A 17920-nucleotide genomic window follows, 5' to 3' on the forward strand; every position below is an offset into this window, starting at 1 on the left:
AATCTTATGACTGATTTTTTAAGATGATGTAAAACAAGCTAGTGAATCAGTTTGAAATGGATATTTATTAGTATAGAGTATGAAAAAATAACAGTAAAAGTGAACAACATGAAATATTATGTCTATATTTGAAGATGAATTGCCACATTAGGCATCAAATTTTCTGAACAAAATGGGTTTTCTGGAGAAGATACAGTCATTTTCTGCACTACAAAAAACTTACAGATACAAACAGAGTGGGCACTTGTCTAACTCAGATTTTTCAAGTGAATTTCAAATGCAACTCCCAAAATTATATTTGAATCTTTAGAAATTGCACCATTAGTACGGAGCCCCGCACATGACATGCAGGAAAAAATAGTGGGCTAAATCGTGTGCACGATTTACTAATTCGTTCCCTCAATATTCTAAAACGTGCGCACGATCACTATCTCACGGCTTCAGAGGACTTATGGTCCCTTTCCATTTTCAGTTTATGGAAAAGAGCAGCTCAGTCGTACTGCTAAACATCACCTTTTGTGTCCTACGCCAGAAAGCAAGTCATACAGACTTGGAACAACATGACAATGAGTAAATGATGAAATTTTTTATTTTTGCATGAACGATCTCTTTAAACTTTTATTAGAACAAAGACAGTTTGCTATAAAAGGTGTTTTATTTCCATGCTCATTGAGGCACGATGCAATCATGTTTACTAGTCTCTTCGCATTCTACTCTCTCATTTCGATCTGAATGATGGTGATTTGTAGTGTTTTCTAATGGCATGTTTGCTTTAATTAGTGTGCTATAATTGTCGTGTGTTAGAAACAGCTGTCTTTCTGTTGTGAGCGTGGTTTGTATCACAGTGCTGTGTGTATATGCTCAACCATCCGTTTGTCTGTATGTTCTCCACAGTCTGGGCTCTTCGTGTCGAGTAACTCCAGTGCATTCTCTGTGGAGTCTTTCAGTCATTTCAGGTGAGTAGACCTGCTGTGAGACAGACTGTGCTCTATCACCATCCATCCTCTGATTCATTATGTTATATAAGCTTTAGTCAGCACAGTAGCTTTATCTTCTTCCATTAAGATATTTTGCACTCCACTTATCTAGGAAAAAATTAACTTTTAATTCTTCACTTAATACTTTTTTAAGAACCTAGACTTATCTATAGTCACATTTAGGACACCCTTAGTTTCTTCTAGGATGAGACTTTTTGAGGCCCGTTCACATCAACTAGTAACAAGGTATTTTGCATTTTTCTTCCCATGCAGTTTAATTCTTAATTTTGTCATCCTCTTTAAAAAAGGGTTGGCCCATGAGTGAATTGTTTAAAATTCTATAAGAAAAAAAATAAACATTGCCTCTGATGTAAACAAGTTGATTGTAAAGGAGTTAACAGACCCACTGTTTTGTTTTAAAATATTAAAATATTAAATATTAAAATATTAAAAATATTAAATATTAAAATATTTTTCAAACAATATTTGTCTTTAGACCTTGAATTTGATTGACTGATGCAATTCTGTGACTTTTTAGTTTTAAATAGATTTTTTCACTAATCTAAAATTTATTGATTCTCACTCTGATTCTATAGAGAAATAGTTAAACTCTGAGGGCCCTATAATACACCCGGCGCAATAACTTTGTTATTTAAAGAGCGTGTTAGTATAGGCGGGTCCACAAAGCATGTACATACTGCTTATTAAACACAGGGACGCACAGCAGCACACAAACATGCCAAATCTAAAAAAAATGTTGCTGGAAACATTCAGGCAGTTGTGTTAGAACAGGTTGGAGCTCAACCCTGCAGGACATTGACCCTCCAGGAGCAGTACTTGATACCCCTGTGTTAGTCCCCTGTGTTAGTCCCCACGCATATACGTTTTAAAAGAGAACAAAACATGTGGACAGCTGTGTTTGCTAGTTTCAATCCGGTACTGTATGCATTTTCCCGTCCAGTGCCACGTCGTTTAATTAGCAAATGCATTTGCACCCAATTCTGCACCCATGGGCGTGCTGGTCTAAAAAAGAGGTTTAGGCGCATATTTTAAGGAGCTGAAAATAGACCGTGTCTGGCGCAATGTTTTTTCTTTGTTATTATCAACTGGCTCTTAAAGGGAATGGTAGATGAGACTCTGATTGGTTTATTGCACATTACGCCCAAAAAACACGCATTACTCATTAAGAGAATAGGGACAACGTGTTTAGATGATGTGTTTAGACCATACACCCTGGCGTGCAAACCGTTTTTCCGTCGTTAAAATAGCAAAATTGGATTTGGACACGTCCTGAGTGCACCTGCACCGTGCGCTTTACACTTTGCGTTTAGATCGTTAAAATAGGGTCCTGATTTTTGTTTTTGAGTTGAAATAAGTCTTTCTTGGCTATATTCTAAATCAGCGGCTTAGCACCTGCATTTGAATTCATTCCACACAGTTTTACTAATTTCTTTTTGGCTGTCATTCTCAGTGAATTTTATTTCCCTTTTTTAATCTTCGGCTGACAGACACAATTAAAGAAAACATTCAATTACAGACAGATGTGGTCTGCTGTTTAGGAATTCAACTCATTTTGACACATAATGAAATGATACAACATTTATAAAACACAATATAAAGTTATATATCAGACAACTGGAAAAAAATAAACTATATAATTTGATAAGGTAGCATATTGTGTGTGTTTACTCTGAATGCAAAATTCAACTCAAATCAACTGTGAGAGGTACTTGTACTTGTGGATAGCAAACCATGTTAAATGCTGGTGTATGTTTCAATGTGAAAAGTGTTTGTAAATGGACGTGTTAGTTGGAGGTGTCCAATCCTTCTGCTGGAGGGCTACATTCTTGCAGAATTTTGCATTGGCCCCAGTTAAATACACTTGAACCAGCTAAGAGAGGTCTTCCAGATTGCTGGAAACATTCAGGAAGTTGTGTTAGAACAGGTTGAAGCTCAACCCTGCAGGACATTGACCCTCCATGAGCAGGACTGGATACCCATGCGTTAGTTCCCATGCATAAAAGAAAGTTTGAAAAGAAAGAGAACAAAACGTGGACAGCTGGAGAGTTTTTAGGCTGTTCCGTGTTGTGTGGCGACAAATATGACAATGAAGAAAGCTCCCAGTCTCCCAACTCCCAGCTGGAAGACTTCTTTATGAAATGCTACTGTTTGCAGCTGGAGCCGTGGGACATCATGCATCATCTGTGAACCTCCAGGCTCTTCACATGTACACCCAGTCTATTTGTGCTGCTTTAGACGATTTCAGCAATGTTCTGCATGCTGTTCCCCCTAATTGTTCCTTTGTCGGTGTTTACAAAATGTTTGTTTGCTCGGTCGTCTATTGCTTTGTTGTTCAAAGCTTTCTATAGATAATGGATTTGTGTGTTTGATGTGAGCACCGCAAGCCGAGTAGATTGCTAATTTATTTCGTTCTGGCTTTCATTGATAGACTGTGGATTTGGTTTCTGCAAAAGCATCAGAACGGTCGAATAGGATTTGATGCCCACATCAAACACTGCTAAATACAAGCAGAGCAAAAAACAGAAAAGCATTACATTGTCCAAATAAGCTTTTAATTTATCAGCAAGTCAGTTTTCTACTTTATATTTATAGCCTGCACTGTACAATTTTGCTAGGCAAGACGAAATCAAGTGTTTTTTATGGGTCTCAGTAGTCCTGGATTCATGTTTTTGTCATTTACAATTTCCTAAGGAAAGCTTACACGCATATATCAATAGTTTCATTAATGCTACAGCAACAAAAACATTAAATATCGACTTTGTTTATAACCAGTTCAAAAACCTTTTTGACACAAATAGCTGTTTAGAACTTTTTGTTTTTCCATTCAGCTTGACTTGTTTAACCATAAGTCTTTAGTAAGTGATATTTCACCAATATGAACAACATAAGTACGGCAATGCATGTAAAAATGAATCGGATTCTTTTTATTACACTATTGAATCATTGCACTTGTTCAGGCTTTATATATAAGATGAGTGTCTATACTCCAACCCCCTCCTCCTCTTCCTCCCAGTTTGCAAACAGAAGGTGTGCTCCTGCAAATCTTTAATCTTCAGCTAGAGAAACAGATGCTTCTTACCTATTCTGGCGCTTCACTGGAAACCATTTCTTTCTTCTTTTTTCACTCTTTGATTATATATATTCACAATTTATTTTTATTTATTTTTAACTATGAAGAATATCAACGTATGAAGATTTTAGGAGGCTTGTATTGGCATTTTATTTTCTCTCACAAGAGGCTACCTCATTTTGCAAGAGTTCCCATGGGCTTACACAGGATTTTCATAGCAAACGTCTTGGTAAAATTAGAGAGAAATGTCTAAGCTGTTCAGTCGCATGTGCTGGTAGATCGCAAAATGGGTCACAAAATCAGGGTTTTGATTGCTGTAAAGTTTTTGAGGATGCTGCATCTTTCCTGAAAAGGTTTGTAGAGAGGAGCTAGTTAGCACATACAAGGTCTTTATTTTTGCCCTTTGTGAAATTTGTGCTGTGGTTCATGTCATGCTTTGGTGAGATAAACGCATGAAGAAGATGAAGATTAATGCAAACAGTCTTTAATAAATCCACACATGGGTAGATACAGGGCAAAACAGTTAGGAGACACACATAGGGATGTAGTAGACAGGACAATGGAACACAGGACTGAACAAAACGAAAATGAAGATAATTAAAGACATACCTGAACTAAATGACACAATCATACATGAGGGAAAACTGGGTCACATTGAGCACATGTGGTATGAAAACAACAAAATAGTTCAAAGGGGCTTATCTGTACGATAGGCTAGATTTTATTTGACAGATTTCCTTAAAAAATGCCTTGTCTGAATGCATAAAATGTTTATATTTTCAGCTGGATTTTCTTCTCAGACAGTGCCATTAAATGACAGCTGTACAGCACATGGTTGAAGTGCTCATCTAATACAAGTCATTTTCATATGGGTGAAATATTCTTGTAATATCAGTGCATGTCGTTTGATATATCTACTAATCTCAGCATCTGTCTGCTTCCCAATCAAAAATATGATCAGTTAAGAATAAGGATATCTTACTAAGGATAAGGGGTTGTCTATTGTATGGTGGCCAAGACAGCTCAACACGCTGCAACTTAAGAAAACACATGCAAATTGAAAAAAACATCGGCAAATGAAGAAAACATATTCATCAGTTTGACAACACAAGTGTTGCAAATCATCACAACACATGTATATAGCGATACGTGCTGCAAATCATCAAAACACATCTATATAACGAAACGCGCTGCAAATCCGTCACAACACATGCAATTAAAAAACGCGCTGCAAATAGCACTGACCACAATGTAAATGTTTCAAGGAGACCTCAAAAAGTGTCGGACCCGACTTGGATTTGTTTATCGTGCAGTGGCTACTGGTCAGTGGAGTTGTTGGTGAACTGAAAGGTGAGGTTTTTTATTTATTTTTTAAACACCATGATTCCTTTTTATCTTTTGGATAGTATTAGCCTAAATAAGCTGAATAATTACATGATTAAATGTAAAACGTTACTTAAGATGGCTAACTTTAATATTCTCAACTAAATATAATTTCAAAGTTAATGAAAATAAATTTGCAATGCTTCATTAATTGTTTCTTAATGTGTATGTGCTGTGAGGATTTGCAGCGTTTCTTAATTTGTATGTGTTGTGAAGTATTTGCAGCGCGTTTCGTTGTATGCATGTGTTGTGAAGTATTTGTAGCGCATTTCGTTATATGCATGTGTTGTGAAGGATTTGCAGCGTTTCGTTATATGCATGTGTTGTGAAGGATTTGCAGTGCGTATCGCTATATGCATGTGTTGTGAGGATTTGCAACACTTGTGTTGTCAAACTGATGAAGATGTTTTCTTCACTTGCTGATGTTTTTTCAATTTGCATGTGTTTTCTTAAGTTGCAGCGTGTTGAGCTGTCTCGGCCACTGTACTATTGCCCCCCAAAACCCAGCCTTCTGTTCCTCTGAGTTTGCAAACATAAGGTGTGCCCAGTGCATAAATATCTGGGCTGTTAACTGAACCGTTTCAGGTTTGAACCCTACAGGACTGACAAGGATGTATGAGACCCATGCACTTAACCGCAGGTATTAAGTGTAATGTATTTTCAGTAAACTGCTTGAGTAGTAGTAGTAGTAGTTGACTTGAGAACCAACTCGGTAGCACTTTATTTTACAGTCCTGTTCCTCGTGTACATATTATGTACAATAACTATGTAATAACTAGGTACTAACCCTGAACCTACCCCTACACCTAACCCTACCCCATGTAGTTACCTTGTGTTACCAGAACTTTCTTAGATAAATACACTGTAAGACAACTGCTGCACTGTCTGTAGTCTGGAGTGTATCTGACCTGAACCTATGTCATCCATGTCCATTGAATGCACTCCTAAATGCTGTAAAATCCATACTAATTTTGCTGGTGTAAACATGTGCTATGAAAAATGAACGATTCCTTTGTAAAATGCTGCAATGAAAAGATTGCTCACATTTTTACCTCCCAAAATCACTGTATGAAACTGCCTTTGCGACCTGCATTCTAAATATGTTGTATTTACCTTTGTGTCTGAAATGCTCTGTTGTTCAAGATCCCAAGCTTGAGTACAAGATCAGTACCCTGCTGTTGTTTTCTACTGGGGGCGTTTCTGGCATTTTACAGGGTTTTGACTTGTACACGCTTCTGCTGTCCAACAAGTTGTGTACGAGGCTCCATCAAATATTTGGCTTTCTGTCCAGAATCCTTTTGAGCTTGACGGAAAGTCATCTTCATTTCCCACCAAGCTGCTTTTCCATCCATGTGCGAACGAACTGAGAATGAAGTGCTTGTATGTAAATCCTCAAATCTACATGCGCACATTCTATTTAATTTCACAGCTAGCTGAGTGGCCCTAATCGCATCCAGACATTTGGGTCCTTTGCTATTCAAATCTATTAGACGCTTTTGGAGATGCGGGACATTGTGCGGTTTAGTCTTTTTGCCTTGCCGCCTGTTGGAGGTCTCAAGTGTCAAAACCGTAGCAAAAATAATTAAAATCACTCTTCAAAACAAAGACTACAGCAGCATGGTTTTGAATATAAACCTAATTGCTTCACTCTTTTGTGGCCATGCTTCAGTGTTAATATCATTTAGAAGAAATATGCCTTCCCCCCCCCCCCTTTAATCCTTGTAATATAATTACAGATTTTTTATTTCTATATTGTTGTATCATCTAAAATAGAAAAAAATTTCCCTTTGCAGCTCCGGAAAGGTTTCTGACCAACCCAAAAGTGACACAGAACCACTTAAAAGCAGTTGTCTCTCAGGAGAGAGTCACAGGGTAAGCATGTGTTGTAAGTCAACAATTTGTGCATATATCTATTTCACTAGTATGTCTGTTTCATTACTGATTGGAATGTGCTCTTCAAAAAACTGTACTTTAGATCTAAGAGGGGGGAAAAAGTGCTACATTGTGTTTGTGACTGGCTGGACAGTGCATTTTTAGGGCTTCTGTAGGGAGACATAATATTAGGAATACATCATTTTAAAAAATAAGCATAGATGGCATTGACCATTGCCTGTAAGCAATGCAGCAGCCTCGGGGGTCTAGTGGGGGTCAGAGCTGTTTTTATGTTTGCACTTCAGAATACATTTTTTTTAATGTAAATTGCCTGTCAGAAGCCTCCAATTGAGCTACAGTATGAACATACTGTCCTATTCCTGTCATGATATTTAATTTCCTCAAAATAGTAGTTCATTATTCTGTTCAAATAATAAAGTAACTATGTGAATATTAGCAACACTATGTCTACTATTATCAATTAGACCTGAATTAATACAGCTACAGGCTCAGCTTTTTTAAATAAAGCAATGACATTCAAAGTATAATGTTGGGTTGAACTTGTATCAAAGCTATTTTAAATACAGACAGGGGGTTGTTTCTTATTACCACAAAAACATTGTTATTTTTCCTACAAATATGATTTGCCTTCCACATTAATGATTAAAATGCCAAATATTTTACTTGTAAAAGCCCCCCTTTTTCACTCTTAGCTAGCACTGACTATGATGTATACATTTGATATCTATTACATGTGTTTTACAGGACTTTATGGCCTCCCCTGGAAAGAGAGTGCATGAAAGCAATGGCTTAATCATATTTTTAGTCAAAATGAAAATAGCATGCAGAGCCTTCCTAACAAATATAAGGATTCATGTAGCAGGTGTTTCCAACCAATTATGTCTCACTGCTTTCAACCCTGACTCTTCTATTTTATATTGGGTTAAGTGTTTAGTCCACTTAAACGGAGATAAACAGTTGCAAGATAAACAGAAGTGAGCAAGATTAGAGAGATATTTTTCACAACTTTTAAAGTACACTTCTAAGAGATACACTTTAGAATAGAGAAGGTAACTATAATAAAAACGTATCTAAATATTTGCATAAAAGTATACTTTTAAGAACATGAACAGACTTTACATTTATAGAAATGTTTTGGAAAATGTAGTGACCTAATAACTAAACTCTCTTTTGACAATGTTCCCTTTTTTTCCCTTACAAATATTTTCCACGTTCCTTGCTTATACAGACTTACTGTTTCCTCAGAACAATACAGACAGTAGTTTCGGTGGACCTTCAGAGTCTCAGCACGTTCCTGAGATGCCCAGGGCTCTTATAGAATACTGTGCCACTAACAACCCTGAAGGAGATGCCAAAAGTCTGGGAAAGTCGCTTCAGACAAGTCTTGTGATCCAGTGGGAGAAGCAGCACTCAGCCTCTCATAAATCAGAAACTGAGGCTCCGTCAGTGAACGTGACAGATAAGGATCTGGAGGGGGAGAAAACAGTGGTGAATGGAGAACTCTGTGATACTAGGGTACTTCAGGAGTGTCGTAATGGGACCTTTGGACTCCTGGATGTCGATCAGCAGTATCTCTGTCACCCTGTCGTGGGCTCAGAAGGGAGCTTGTTAGCTGAGGAATCGCATATACAAAGCAGGCACTCCACCACGGGAGGAGGGGCAGCCTTTGTCCCTAGCTTGACTTGCTTGGAGCACTTTTCACATAGGCATAGCCCACTTACCATGGGGGGCCAATTTAGCAAGCACTTTTTATCCAGAACATCTGTTGAGAGCCAAGAAGCCAAAGCCCAGTCGGAGGGAAGTGAGAACAGCTCTAGCCTAGGGAGCCTTGTAGGAAGAGTGTCCTGGATGCTGGCGGATGCAGGACGTGTGCTCACAAACACTTTGAAAGAACAAACTGGTTGTAGAGGAAGTGCTTGGTACAATCAAATCTGCTCAATGGTAAAGGATCTTCCCCTTGTACACCATATCCAATTTGAATTGACTCTAAGACCACAGGCAAGCCCAACTCTGAATACAACCCAGTTTCGCCGCAGTCTGTCTCATAGTAATATTTTGTCAGTAAGAGAACAGAGAGTAGCATTGTCTTCCGTGCAAGATCTATCAAGATCCAGTTCAGGTGAATGGAAGAGCCCCTTGATGGCTTTGGAGGCAACTCAGACAGGGAATTCGGTGACCACCCAGAGAGGTGAGGGGCTGAAGCTATGCTGCCAAAGACTTCACGCTGTACCAGAGTCCTTGCTCCATCTCCAGAACCTTCCACCTCAACAGCTTCTCTCCTGCCTACATAGTGTCATCCCTGCTCCCTTGCTAATGGAAGAGCGAGTGTTTGCTCTATACTGGCTCAGTGTAGCCACCAGTTCTCAACCAGATCCACAGCCGGCAGTTACGATCATTTTCCAGACTAAACTTTTGGTGATCACCTTTGATACTTTGCCTGAATCTTCCAACACCACACACTCTTTAAATGTTTACTATGAATTACCCTTTCAGCAACTGCAGGAGATCTACATTGGTTTTGCTGGGCAGACTGTCAGACTAACAGGCAACACAGAAAAGAGTATACTTGTCTTGTACACCTGCAATGCAAGCTTAAGTCAAGAACTGTCCCAAACCTTACTCGAGGTCATTTGCCCTTTCGACAGCGGTGCACTGACCCATCCACTGCTGTCAAAGGACATGGTACATTTGTCCCTAAACTGGGACTCCCATGTTAAGGATTTGCTTTTACCCTCTGGTGGACGCCTTACATGTTCATTCCAGAAAACACTGGCTAAGTTGGTCTTCCTGTTACATGGCAACATGCAGGGTGAACGTCCAGCACTTGCACATGTGCAACTGCTCCTCTACACAACTGTCAGATTTCAGAGATCAAGTCTCAAGCTGCACACCAACCCTATTGTACCGGTTTCACAGGTGGCACCTATAGACTCTGAACTCGTCCAGTTTGTCCTGACTGACACCCACCTGGGTCTCTTGCGGGAAAATGCTGTTTATCACCCACCTCCATGTTCAGTAGCTGTGGTGGCACGCGAGGCCCAGTTTAGGCTAATGGACCTGCGTAAGTGCTCTGACGTTCGTTGCGTGCTGGTCAGAGATGGATATGGCAGTATGTGTCTGGATGTTGTGTTGGCTCAGAAATCCGGTGGTACTGGAGGTCACTCTCAACCTCCAGAGGTCTGCAATGCTGATGAGGCAGCTGCCCAATCTCCTACCAACTCTGATTCATCTCCCCGGAATGAAGTGTGGAAATTAACTTTCAGCAGCTCCGCTGAGGCCACCTTCCTGATTAATAACTTGTCAAACATTTGATCAAGGACCTTCCAGCAAAATAATTAACAGCCCAGTGAGGAGAATTCGACAGGAGACTACAAAAAAGGCTGAGTGCACCAAAAATATGACATGATTTGGCGCTGCTAGGATTTGAGAAATAATGACGTTTCATTGTTTTTTTGTTTGTTACTTTTCCATTAAGTTATATATGACTTGCACTGTGATCAGTTTTTCTGACACATGAATAGTAATCATTGAAAGCAGTGCCAATGATCTTGATCATAAATTCATGAGGCTGGTTCAGATTGCATTGATAATAGTAATTATGTTTGTCTGGCAATATCATATTTTATTGTTGATTATTGTTTCAGAGTTACTGTATAATGCATATATAAAAATGTATAGGTTTAAGACTCAACCCTAATTTTCATGTTCATTCTCTTCAGTGCCAATTAGAGAAACTTAAGTTTGAGATTGCTTCTAATTTGAATTTGATGTGTTTATCCCTGTGCATCCACAGTATATTTTTATAGTACAATTCATTTTCTAAGATTGCACAATTCAAGTTATATAGTTTCAAGTGATGTGCCACCCGAGCATTAAAATGTAAAATATAAAATATATACATATTCCATAAAACTGCTTTTCCCTCTCTTCAATATACACGCCCTTCTCTACCCGGTCTTTGACTCATATAGCCTTGCATCACAAAAAATGCATGCCTGCAGCATCCAGCAGTTATCAGTATTCATCTCTTGAACTCGTCATGGTGTGAGGAGATGCCAGTGTCAAGGTGAGGGTTGTTGTTTTTTTTTTCACTGCTGGGTCATTTAAGTTCTCAGTGCATCACGTTGCTAACTAATAGCTCACAGTTGCTTTTGTTTCAGAGCCTGCTGTGTAAAATATTAGTTATGGTTCTCTTGTGTCTCCTTTTTTGTCAGTCATGTTCAGTCATGTTGTAGACTTAATGCCACTGAAGAAGAGGAGCAGGAGGAAGACATTCTTCCTCCTACCTGGTCTAAAAAATGCTGCTATAGTGTGTAGAAAATTATAGGCGCTTGTGCAGTGCAATCAGCTAGGGCTTTTCTTTGACAGAATGCCAGTGAAAGAGGGAGAGAGTTCCTTTTAATAAAAGTACATCATGTGCTTTTTCAAAAATCAGTGATTTTCACCTTTTCAGACTTGAAATACTGTCTGAGTGAAAAGCCCGTCCTAAGGACAGATTGCCACAGGGGAAAAAAAGCTTTTATGGCAGACTGTAAGTAATATCAACTGTTGTATTGTTTTTTAATAGCAATATAAATCTATATATATATATATGTGTGTGTGTGTGTGTGTGTGTATGTTTTATGCAGGCTACCTGGTCATCTACCTTGCTTCCCCATTCATGTTTTCATTTACATTCATTTGTAAAAGATACCCAAGTTCTTTTTCCCCTCAAAATTTTACCCTTGATGAAATTTTGAAAGAACTAAAAGTACTAAGATGGTTGGAAATTACGTGCACTCACGTGAAATGAACACTCATCATATTAGTGGTCTAATTAAAGCAGTTTATTTAACATGGAGCAGGTGCAATTTAGAGACAGAAAGAACATTCTGTTATCATCAGAATTGCTGCCATCCTTGATCTTTATGAACTAAAGTGAAATCTGCAGACATAAGAAGTCTGCTCTCCCTCTTGTTATCTTTACTGAAAGACTGCTACAGTACTTGCCTGCTGTAATGCATCAGACTCTATACCCCAAACCAGCACAATCCTCATAAAAGCAGGGAGACAATTATTGATAAGTTTATGCCCGTTTGGACTATTTTGTTGCTAAAATCTAATATCTAAACAAGCACTCCTAAAAACCATAATGAGCAATTACCACCAGCTCAAGTGATCAAGCTAAAATAAACAATGAGTCATCAATCCATTTAACACAAGAAGTGTGATTAATAAAGATTCATACTCAGCCATTAAATTATAGTCAATAAGGATTTCAAAAACATTTTTAGGTATATTCTACAGCGATATTGTTTAACATATGAGGTCCGACTATAAGGTTGCATCTAATAGAAGGTTAGTTTGAGTGACAGTGGCATTCAGACCATTCACTAGTTTTAGACAAAAACTCTCACATCATTAAGCTGATGAAATAAACTGCAGTATGATTCTTTTGCTCATGTATTGTGCAGATAAAGAAAATGGATCTGTCACCGCGATGAGAGAAAAGCTCATTGATGCTTTTTTTATTTGGGGCCATCACATAACCAATAACATTCTTGCGGAATGGGAGCTGTGTGATGACGAGCACCATAATTCAACCAAACAGCGGCCCCAAAATTTGCTGGCTACCGAGATAACAATAGTAGATGCTGTATTGCTGTCATGCTGGTCAATCAATTGTACAGTCCAGAGTGCTCTGTGCCAATGTAGTCTCCTTATGGACATTTTTTTAATTCTTTATCTATCACATTAGATGGAAGCCTGTTTGAAATATAACAAAGTAAAGAAGACAGTGGAAATAGAAAGGCACCCTCTTCCCGCTCGGCACCACTGATCAGGTCAAGCGGACAAAAGGCAGGGAATGATGTGTGGGACTTTTACTGAGAAAGTGTGTGCGTACGAGAAGAGCTTCTCCTCTGGTCCAGCGAGACCTCTTATCTCGCCTTCGCAGGCCCTGTGAGGTGGGATGCGTCCTCTTTCATTAATATACTTCACACCTCCTCTGCTTTAATGGCTTCAGGAAGTGCCCAGTGCCTGATGGGAGAAACAGGTGGAGCCTCTCGGTGAGCTGACAGCTTCTGAGAAAATTTCTCATTTTAGCTATACCTCGTCGCTTGGCGCTCTTTTTCCCCACTCTCTTTTTCCAAGAGAGCCATCAATCATGCATGTATGCCTTTGTTTGTAACCTTAGCTGCTTGATCCCAGAAGATCCATCAAGTTACAGTACAGTACATTAAGTTAAACAGTAATGACATTGAAATATAGTGCTGCTTCTTTCTAATAGGGTCTCTAAAAGGAAAGCCATACTTAGTAATCAAAAATGTAGAGGAAATTGTATGAGCGAGAATTAATACACGTCATGAAAACACAATAACAGGAACCGAGATGGCAGTTTATAGGTTTGTTTCTTAGTAACATCTTACTTGACTGTTCTGGCTACTCCTTGTGCACGTTTGATAAGGAACATGATGTTAGTTGTTTGGCCTTTTTGTGTCTTAAGTCCAATTTACAATTTAATATTGAGGATAATGCTGTTTTATGTACAAGTTAATTGGTGCCATTTTCCATTTCCATTATTTTTGTTAGAAAAAAAAAGTATTCATTAAGCAGATGCTTTTTTTTTGACTTAATGGGCATAAAGTAGCCAACTGCAAAGTTTTATTACATTTTGTTACTTTTTGTGTTAAAACAATAAAAGCTGCCTATGTTCTTTTAGTTTTAATTGTTTTGTTGATATTGAAAAGTTACACTTCAATGCAATAAAAAAAACTAACTTTTTGCCATTTTTGATTATTTTCTGTAAACTTTCTGTGTTGCAAAACACATAAAACATACTATTGAAAATGGCTTTTAAAGCATCTAAAAATAAATGAATAAATGAAAAAGAGACACTGTTTTGCAGGAACGATATCCAATGCATAGTTCACTCTAAAAATTACAATTCTGTCATCATTTACTCACCCTCGTGTCATTCCAAACCCATATTTTTTTTTTTTCATCTGTGGAACGCAAAAGGAGATAGATGAGGGATGTGAGGATGGTGATTGTAACTGTCAAGCTCCAAAAAGCACATAAAAGTACCATTAAAGTATCATTAATCCATACAACTCGCAAGCTATAATACCAGCATTGGGTGAGAATTAAAACATATTTTAAGTTGTTATTCACTGTAATGATGCACGCGCAATTGTATAGTGCAAGTGAGGGAACTCAACACCATATGATGAGTAGAAGCTTTCCTCAAACTTCACTTGCTTTCAACATGACAAGATTCTTTGACTTTGAGGGTCACGGTTACAAGAAATGTTGGATTTGGGTTAATTTAATAGTGGTATGTGATGTTCTCCATCTGGGGGTACTTTTCCTAAGTTTTATAGTGCAAAGCTGCACCGATTCCCTGTCTATTAATCAAATAAAAGTTAGCGAAACACTGGTCTGTTATTTTAACCTCTGGATTCCTCTTAACATTACTGAGACTCAGTCTGTTTTAGTCAAGCTAGTCTTTGCATTGGCCATTCTGATGGAATTTGGCAAGTAAGGGAATCCTCATAGGGCACTCACACACTCTCACACACACACACACACTTATTATGCTAGCCCTGAATGTCATCCGGCTCTTTGAGCCGCGGCTCATTTGTGAATGTCTGTCCTCTGGCTAAACGTATTTCTCTGCCCTTTAGAAAGATGATGTTGTCATCTGATGTCATTTTTTAAATTGGAACACTCTGCCCCATCACCCCCCTCCGCACTTGCTTTTTTCCCCCTTTTTTCTGGACTCTGCACGAGTCACATTAGCATTTTGCAGAAACCGTGAGACATTTTGCCACTTCGGCTTTGTGACAGATTTCACAAGCTCAATTTTAACCGTTGCCCTGGGGGGCAGAGGCACAGTTTCCATCTGTTGATAGTGTAGCTGAAGCCAGCAGGTCGTTTAAGAAAACTTCCTATCCTGGCTGCCAGCTGCACTCCAAACTCTAGATATGGAGTGTTCTTTTAAGGCCCTTGTGGTGCTGGGCTGTGATTTCACTCGCTGCATGAAAACGTGAGAATTAGAGTTTCAGTAAATGCAAATGAAACCAGTACTGGAGATTAAATATTTCTGAAGATGCTTGCAGGTTTGTTCTGTATGACTTGTTCAGCAGGAGTTAAAAAGAAAAGCACATCTGTAAATTAATACATCAATATATATTTTTTCTAATCTATTACTGATTGTGAGCAAAATTTAAATATTTTCTAACCAAAAACAACAACAAAAAACGAGCAAATTATTTTGATCTTTGACTACTTGATCTTGACCTTCTTGACAATATTCTGTAAATGAAATCATGCTGTTTTACAATTTTGTAAATCTACTTTTTTTAATTGAGAAAAATATTTTAAAACATTAACTCCTTTTAATCATCAAAAAGTTTCTATGACAAATTTTACAGTCCACAATTGTATCCCTGTTACCTAAAGTGTGTAATAAAAATCAAAGCAAAAAAAAAAAAAAAAAAAAAAACATATCTATTAAAAATGAACAATGTTGCATTAACTAACAATGAAAAATACATAAAGCAATCATCCTTTTATTAAAATAATTATCTTAGTTAATGTTAATTTCAACATTTACTTACACATTATTAAAATAAAAAAGAAAATGTTAATCTGTTAATATTATTTAATGGACCTTAGCTAGCATGAACAATGTGTTATTAACGAACATTAACTACAATGATCAATACATCTGTTACAGCATTAATCTTTGTTAATGGGATCTTTTTGCAAAGTGTTTACCATAATTTAAAACATAAAAATGTCTGCCTAAAAATGTTTCCGAAAGTGACATACATGATTAAATGTACACAAATATGGAGTTTGACAGCTCCAAGACATATTAATGTTCATTTTGGGTCAAGAATAGTCTAAACATCACATAAATCTTAACATCTCCTTTTGTGTTCCACAGAAAAAGGAAGTCATGAAGTTTTGCAATAGCATGAGGGTGAGTAAATGCTTCTGAGTGAACAATCCCTTTAAGAGATCTGCGACTGTGAAGTCCACTCAGGTAAATTTAAAGCTTTTCTCTAAAGCTCAGATCTCAAGTATCACACTGTGCACAGGAGGGTCACTGATTCAAAGACACATTTCTATAAGTGTCTGTGGTCATAATTTCGAACTGCTTATTGTGCCTCTGTAGCACTGATGAATCAGCGGGGGGGAATAGCCTCCAACTGCTACAGTGGAATAAAGCAGAATAGCAACATGTCTTGTCAGTTTTGCAGTTTCTTAAAAAACTAAACCCAGAAATTGGATTCTGTCTAGAGAGGTTGTAAGTTACAAGTTATGGCAGCTTTCATGCCTTTTAAAGAGTGAGTTAGTCAAAACTTTAGTGTACTGAGGCGACAGGCAGTTTTGTGATAGAAACTCTGAATTATATTTAATCCATCTATGAATTCAGATGCTTCTTTATTCAGTAAGTGGTTTAAAATCGTAATTTCTTTAGTCTTGATCTATATTAGAGGTGGGTGATATACCGTTAAAGATTAACTGGTAAAAATCTGTCAACCGGTAGAGATTTTCAACTATCTTCCCTATCACATGTTTACGCTCAAGTGATGTTGTTGTGCTCATGAAAACTTATCATTAGCATATGTTTTTAAGCATTGTGGATTAATAACAAGTGACATTAAGCCACTGAAATGCAATCAGCGAAAGAGAACACATTTCGCTATATGAGATAGGTGCATTCATGTATAAACACTGCTCACAGAGTTATTTTTGCCATTTTAGAGGCCTTTATAGGTTAAATACACACTTTATGTGTCAAAATGCCTGTTTTTGTAGGTACCTTCAAATACAGTAATTAAGGTCTTAAGTGGAAGGAAACAGCTGAAAAAGAAAATGTGTAACAGTATATTGGATCCAGGTAGCTCTTAAAGTGACAGCAGTCTAATATTCCTGCTGTGTGTCATTCATGTTAATCAAACAACAAAAGAGAGAAAATCTCTCACTGATCTTGACTAAATCACTTTTGTAATTTTAATAAGAAATATATATTCCATTTACACAGTGATGAATATGTATGCAGTGTTTTTATACCTTTGATTAGCTTATACAATTTGTAGAATTGTTCTACTGTATTTTTTTTTGTCATGTTGCTTAATTAGTTTCATAATCTTATTTAATCACTGTTTACTTTTCTTTAGTGAGTTTGAGTTATTATTATTTTATTTAAGCTACTATTAGTTTTTTTATGATGTTGACACTGATGACAATAATTAGGCTATGAAATTCTAAGGTATCAATATCTATGGTATCTATGGTTTCAATATGATATCATAAAGACCTTATTTAAAGCAAAAAATACCATTACCATGAATTTATGAGATACGATTTTGGTCACATCGCCAAACCCCAGTCTCTATATATCATAATGATAATATTAATAATAATTTAATGAAATTTAAAGGATAAGTAGGAGGGACTGAAGCCAACACATATTAAGCAGTAATTCTATTACGTAATAACTCCCTATATTCTCCCTTCTATATTTCTCTCTGCCTCCAAATGTGTGCCTCCCTTATTTTAGACCCACTCCCACATCTTTCAC

The 17920-nt window shown here is 37.5% G+C and overlaps 1 protein-coding gene across 2 annotated transcripts in view; it reads left to right on the plus strand.

Annotated features, from left to right (window-relative positions):
• Nucleotides 1–11927, plus strand: part of kif16bb (kinesin family member 16Bb) — a 35553-nt gene extending 23626 nt beyond the window's left edge. The window contains exons 17-19 of one of the 2 annotated variants that reach the window (XM_052572465.1): nucleotides 895–956; nucleotides 7245–7323; nucleotides 8590–11927. In XM_052572465.1, coding sequence (XP_052428425.1) covers nucleotides 895–956; nucleotides 7245–7323; nucleotides 8590–10656 — 2208 coding nt within the window. In that variant the 3' untranslated portion in view covers nucleotides 10657–11927. Of the gene's footprint in view, nucleotides 1–472; nucleotides 590–894; nucleotides 957–7244; nucleotides 7324–8589 lie in introns of those variants that run through there. The other variant, XM_052572466.1, reaches the window with a different exon arrangement.
• Nucleotides 11928–17920: the final 5993 nt, after the last annotated feature.

Source organism: Carassius gibelio, chromosome B13 (genome assembly GCF_023724105.1).
Source record: "Carassius gibelio isolate Cgi1373 ecotype wild population from Czech Republic chromosome B13, carGib1.2-hapl.c, whole genome shotgun sequence".
In the NCBI taxonomy this organism is placed as follows: domain Eukaryota; kingdom Metazoa; phylum Chordata; class Actinopteri; order Cypriniformes; family Cyprinidae; genus Carassius; species Carassius gibelio.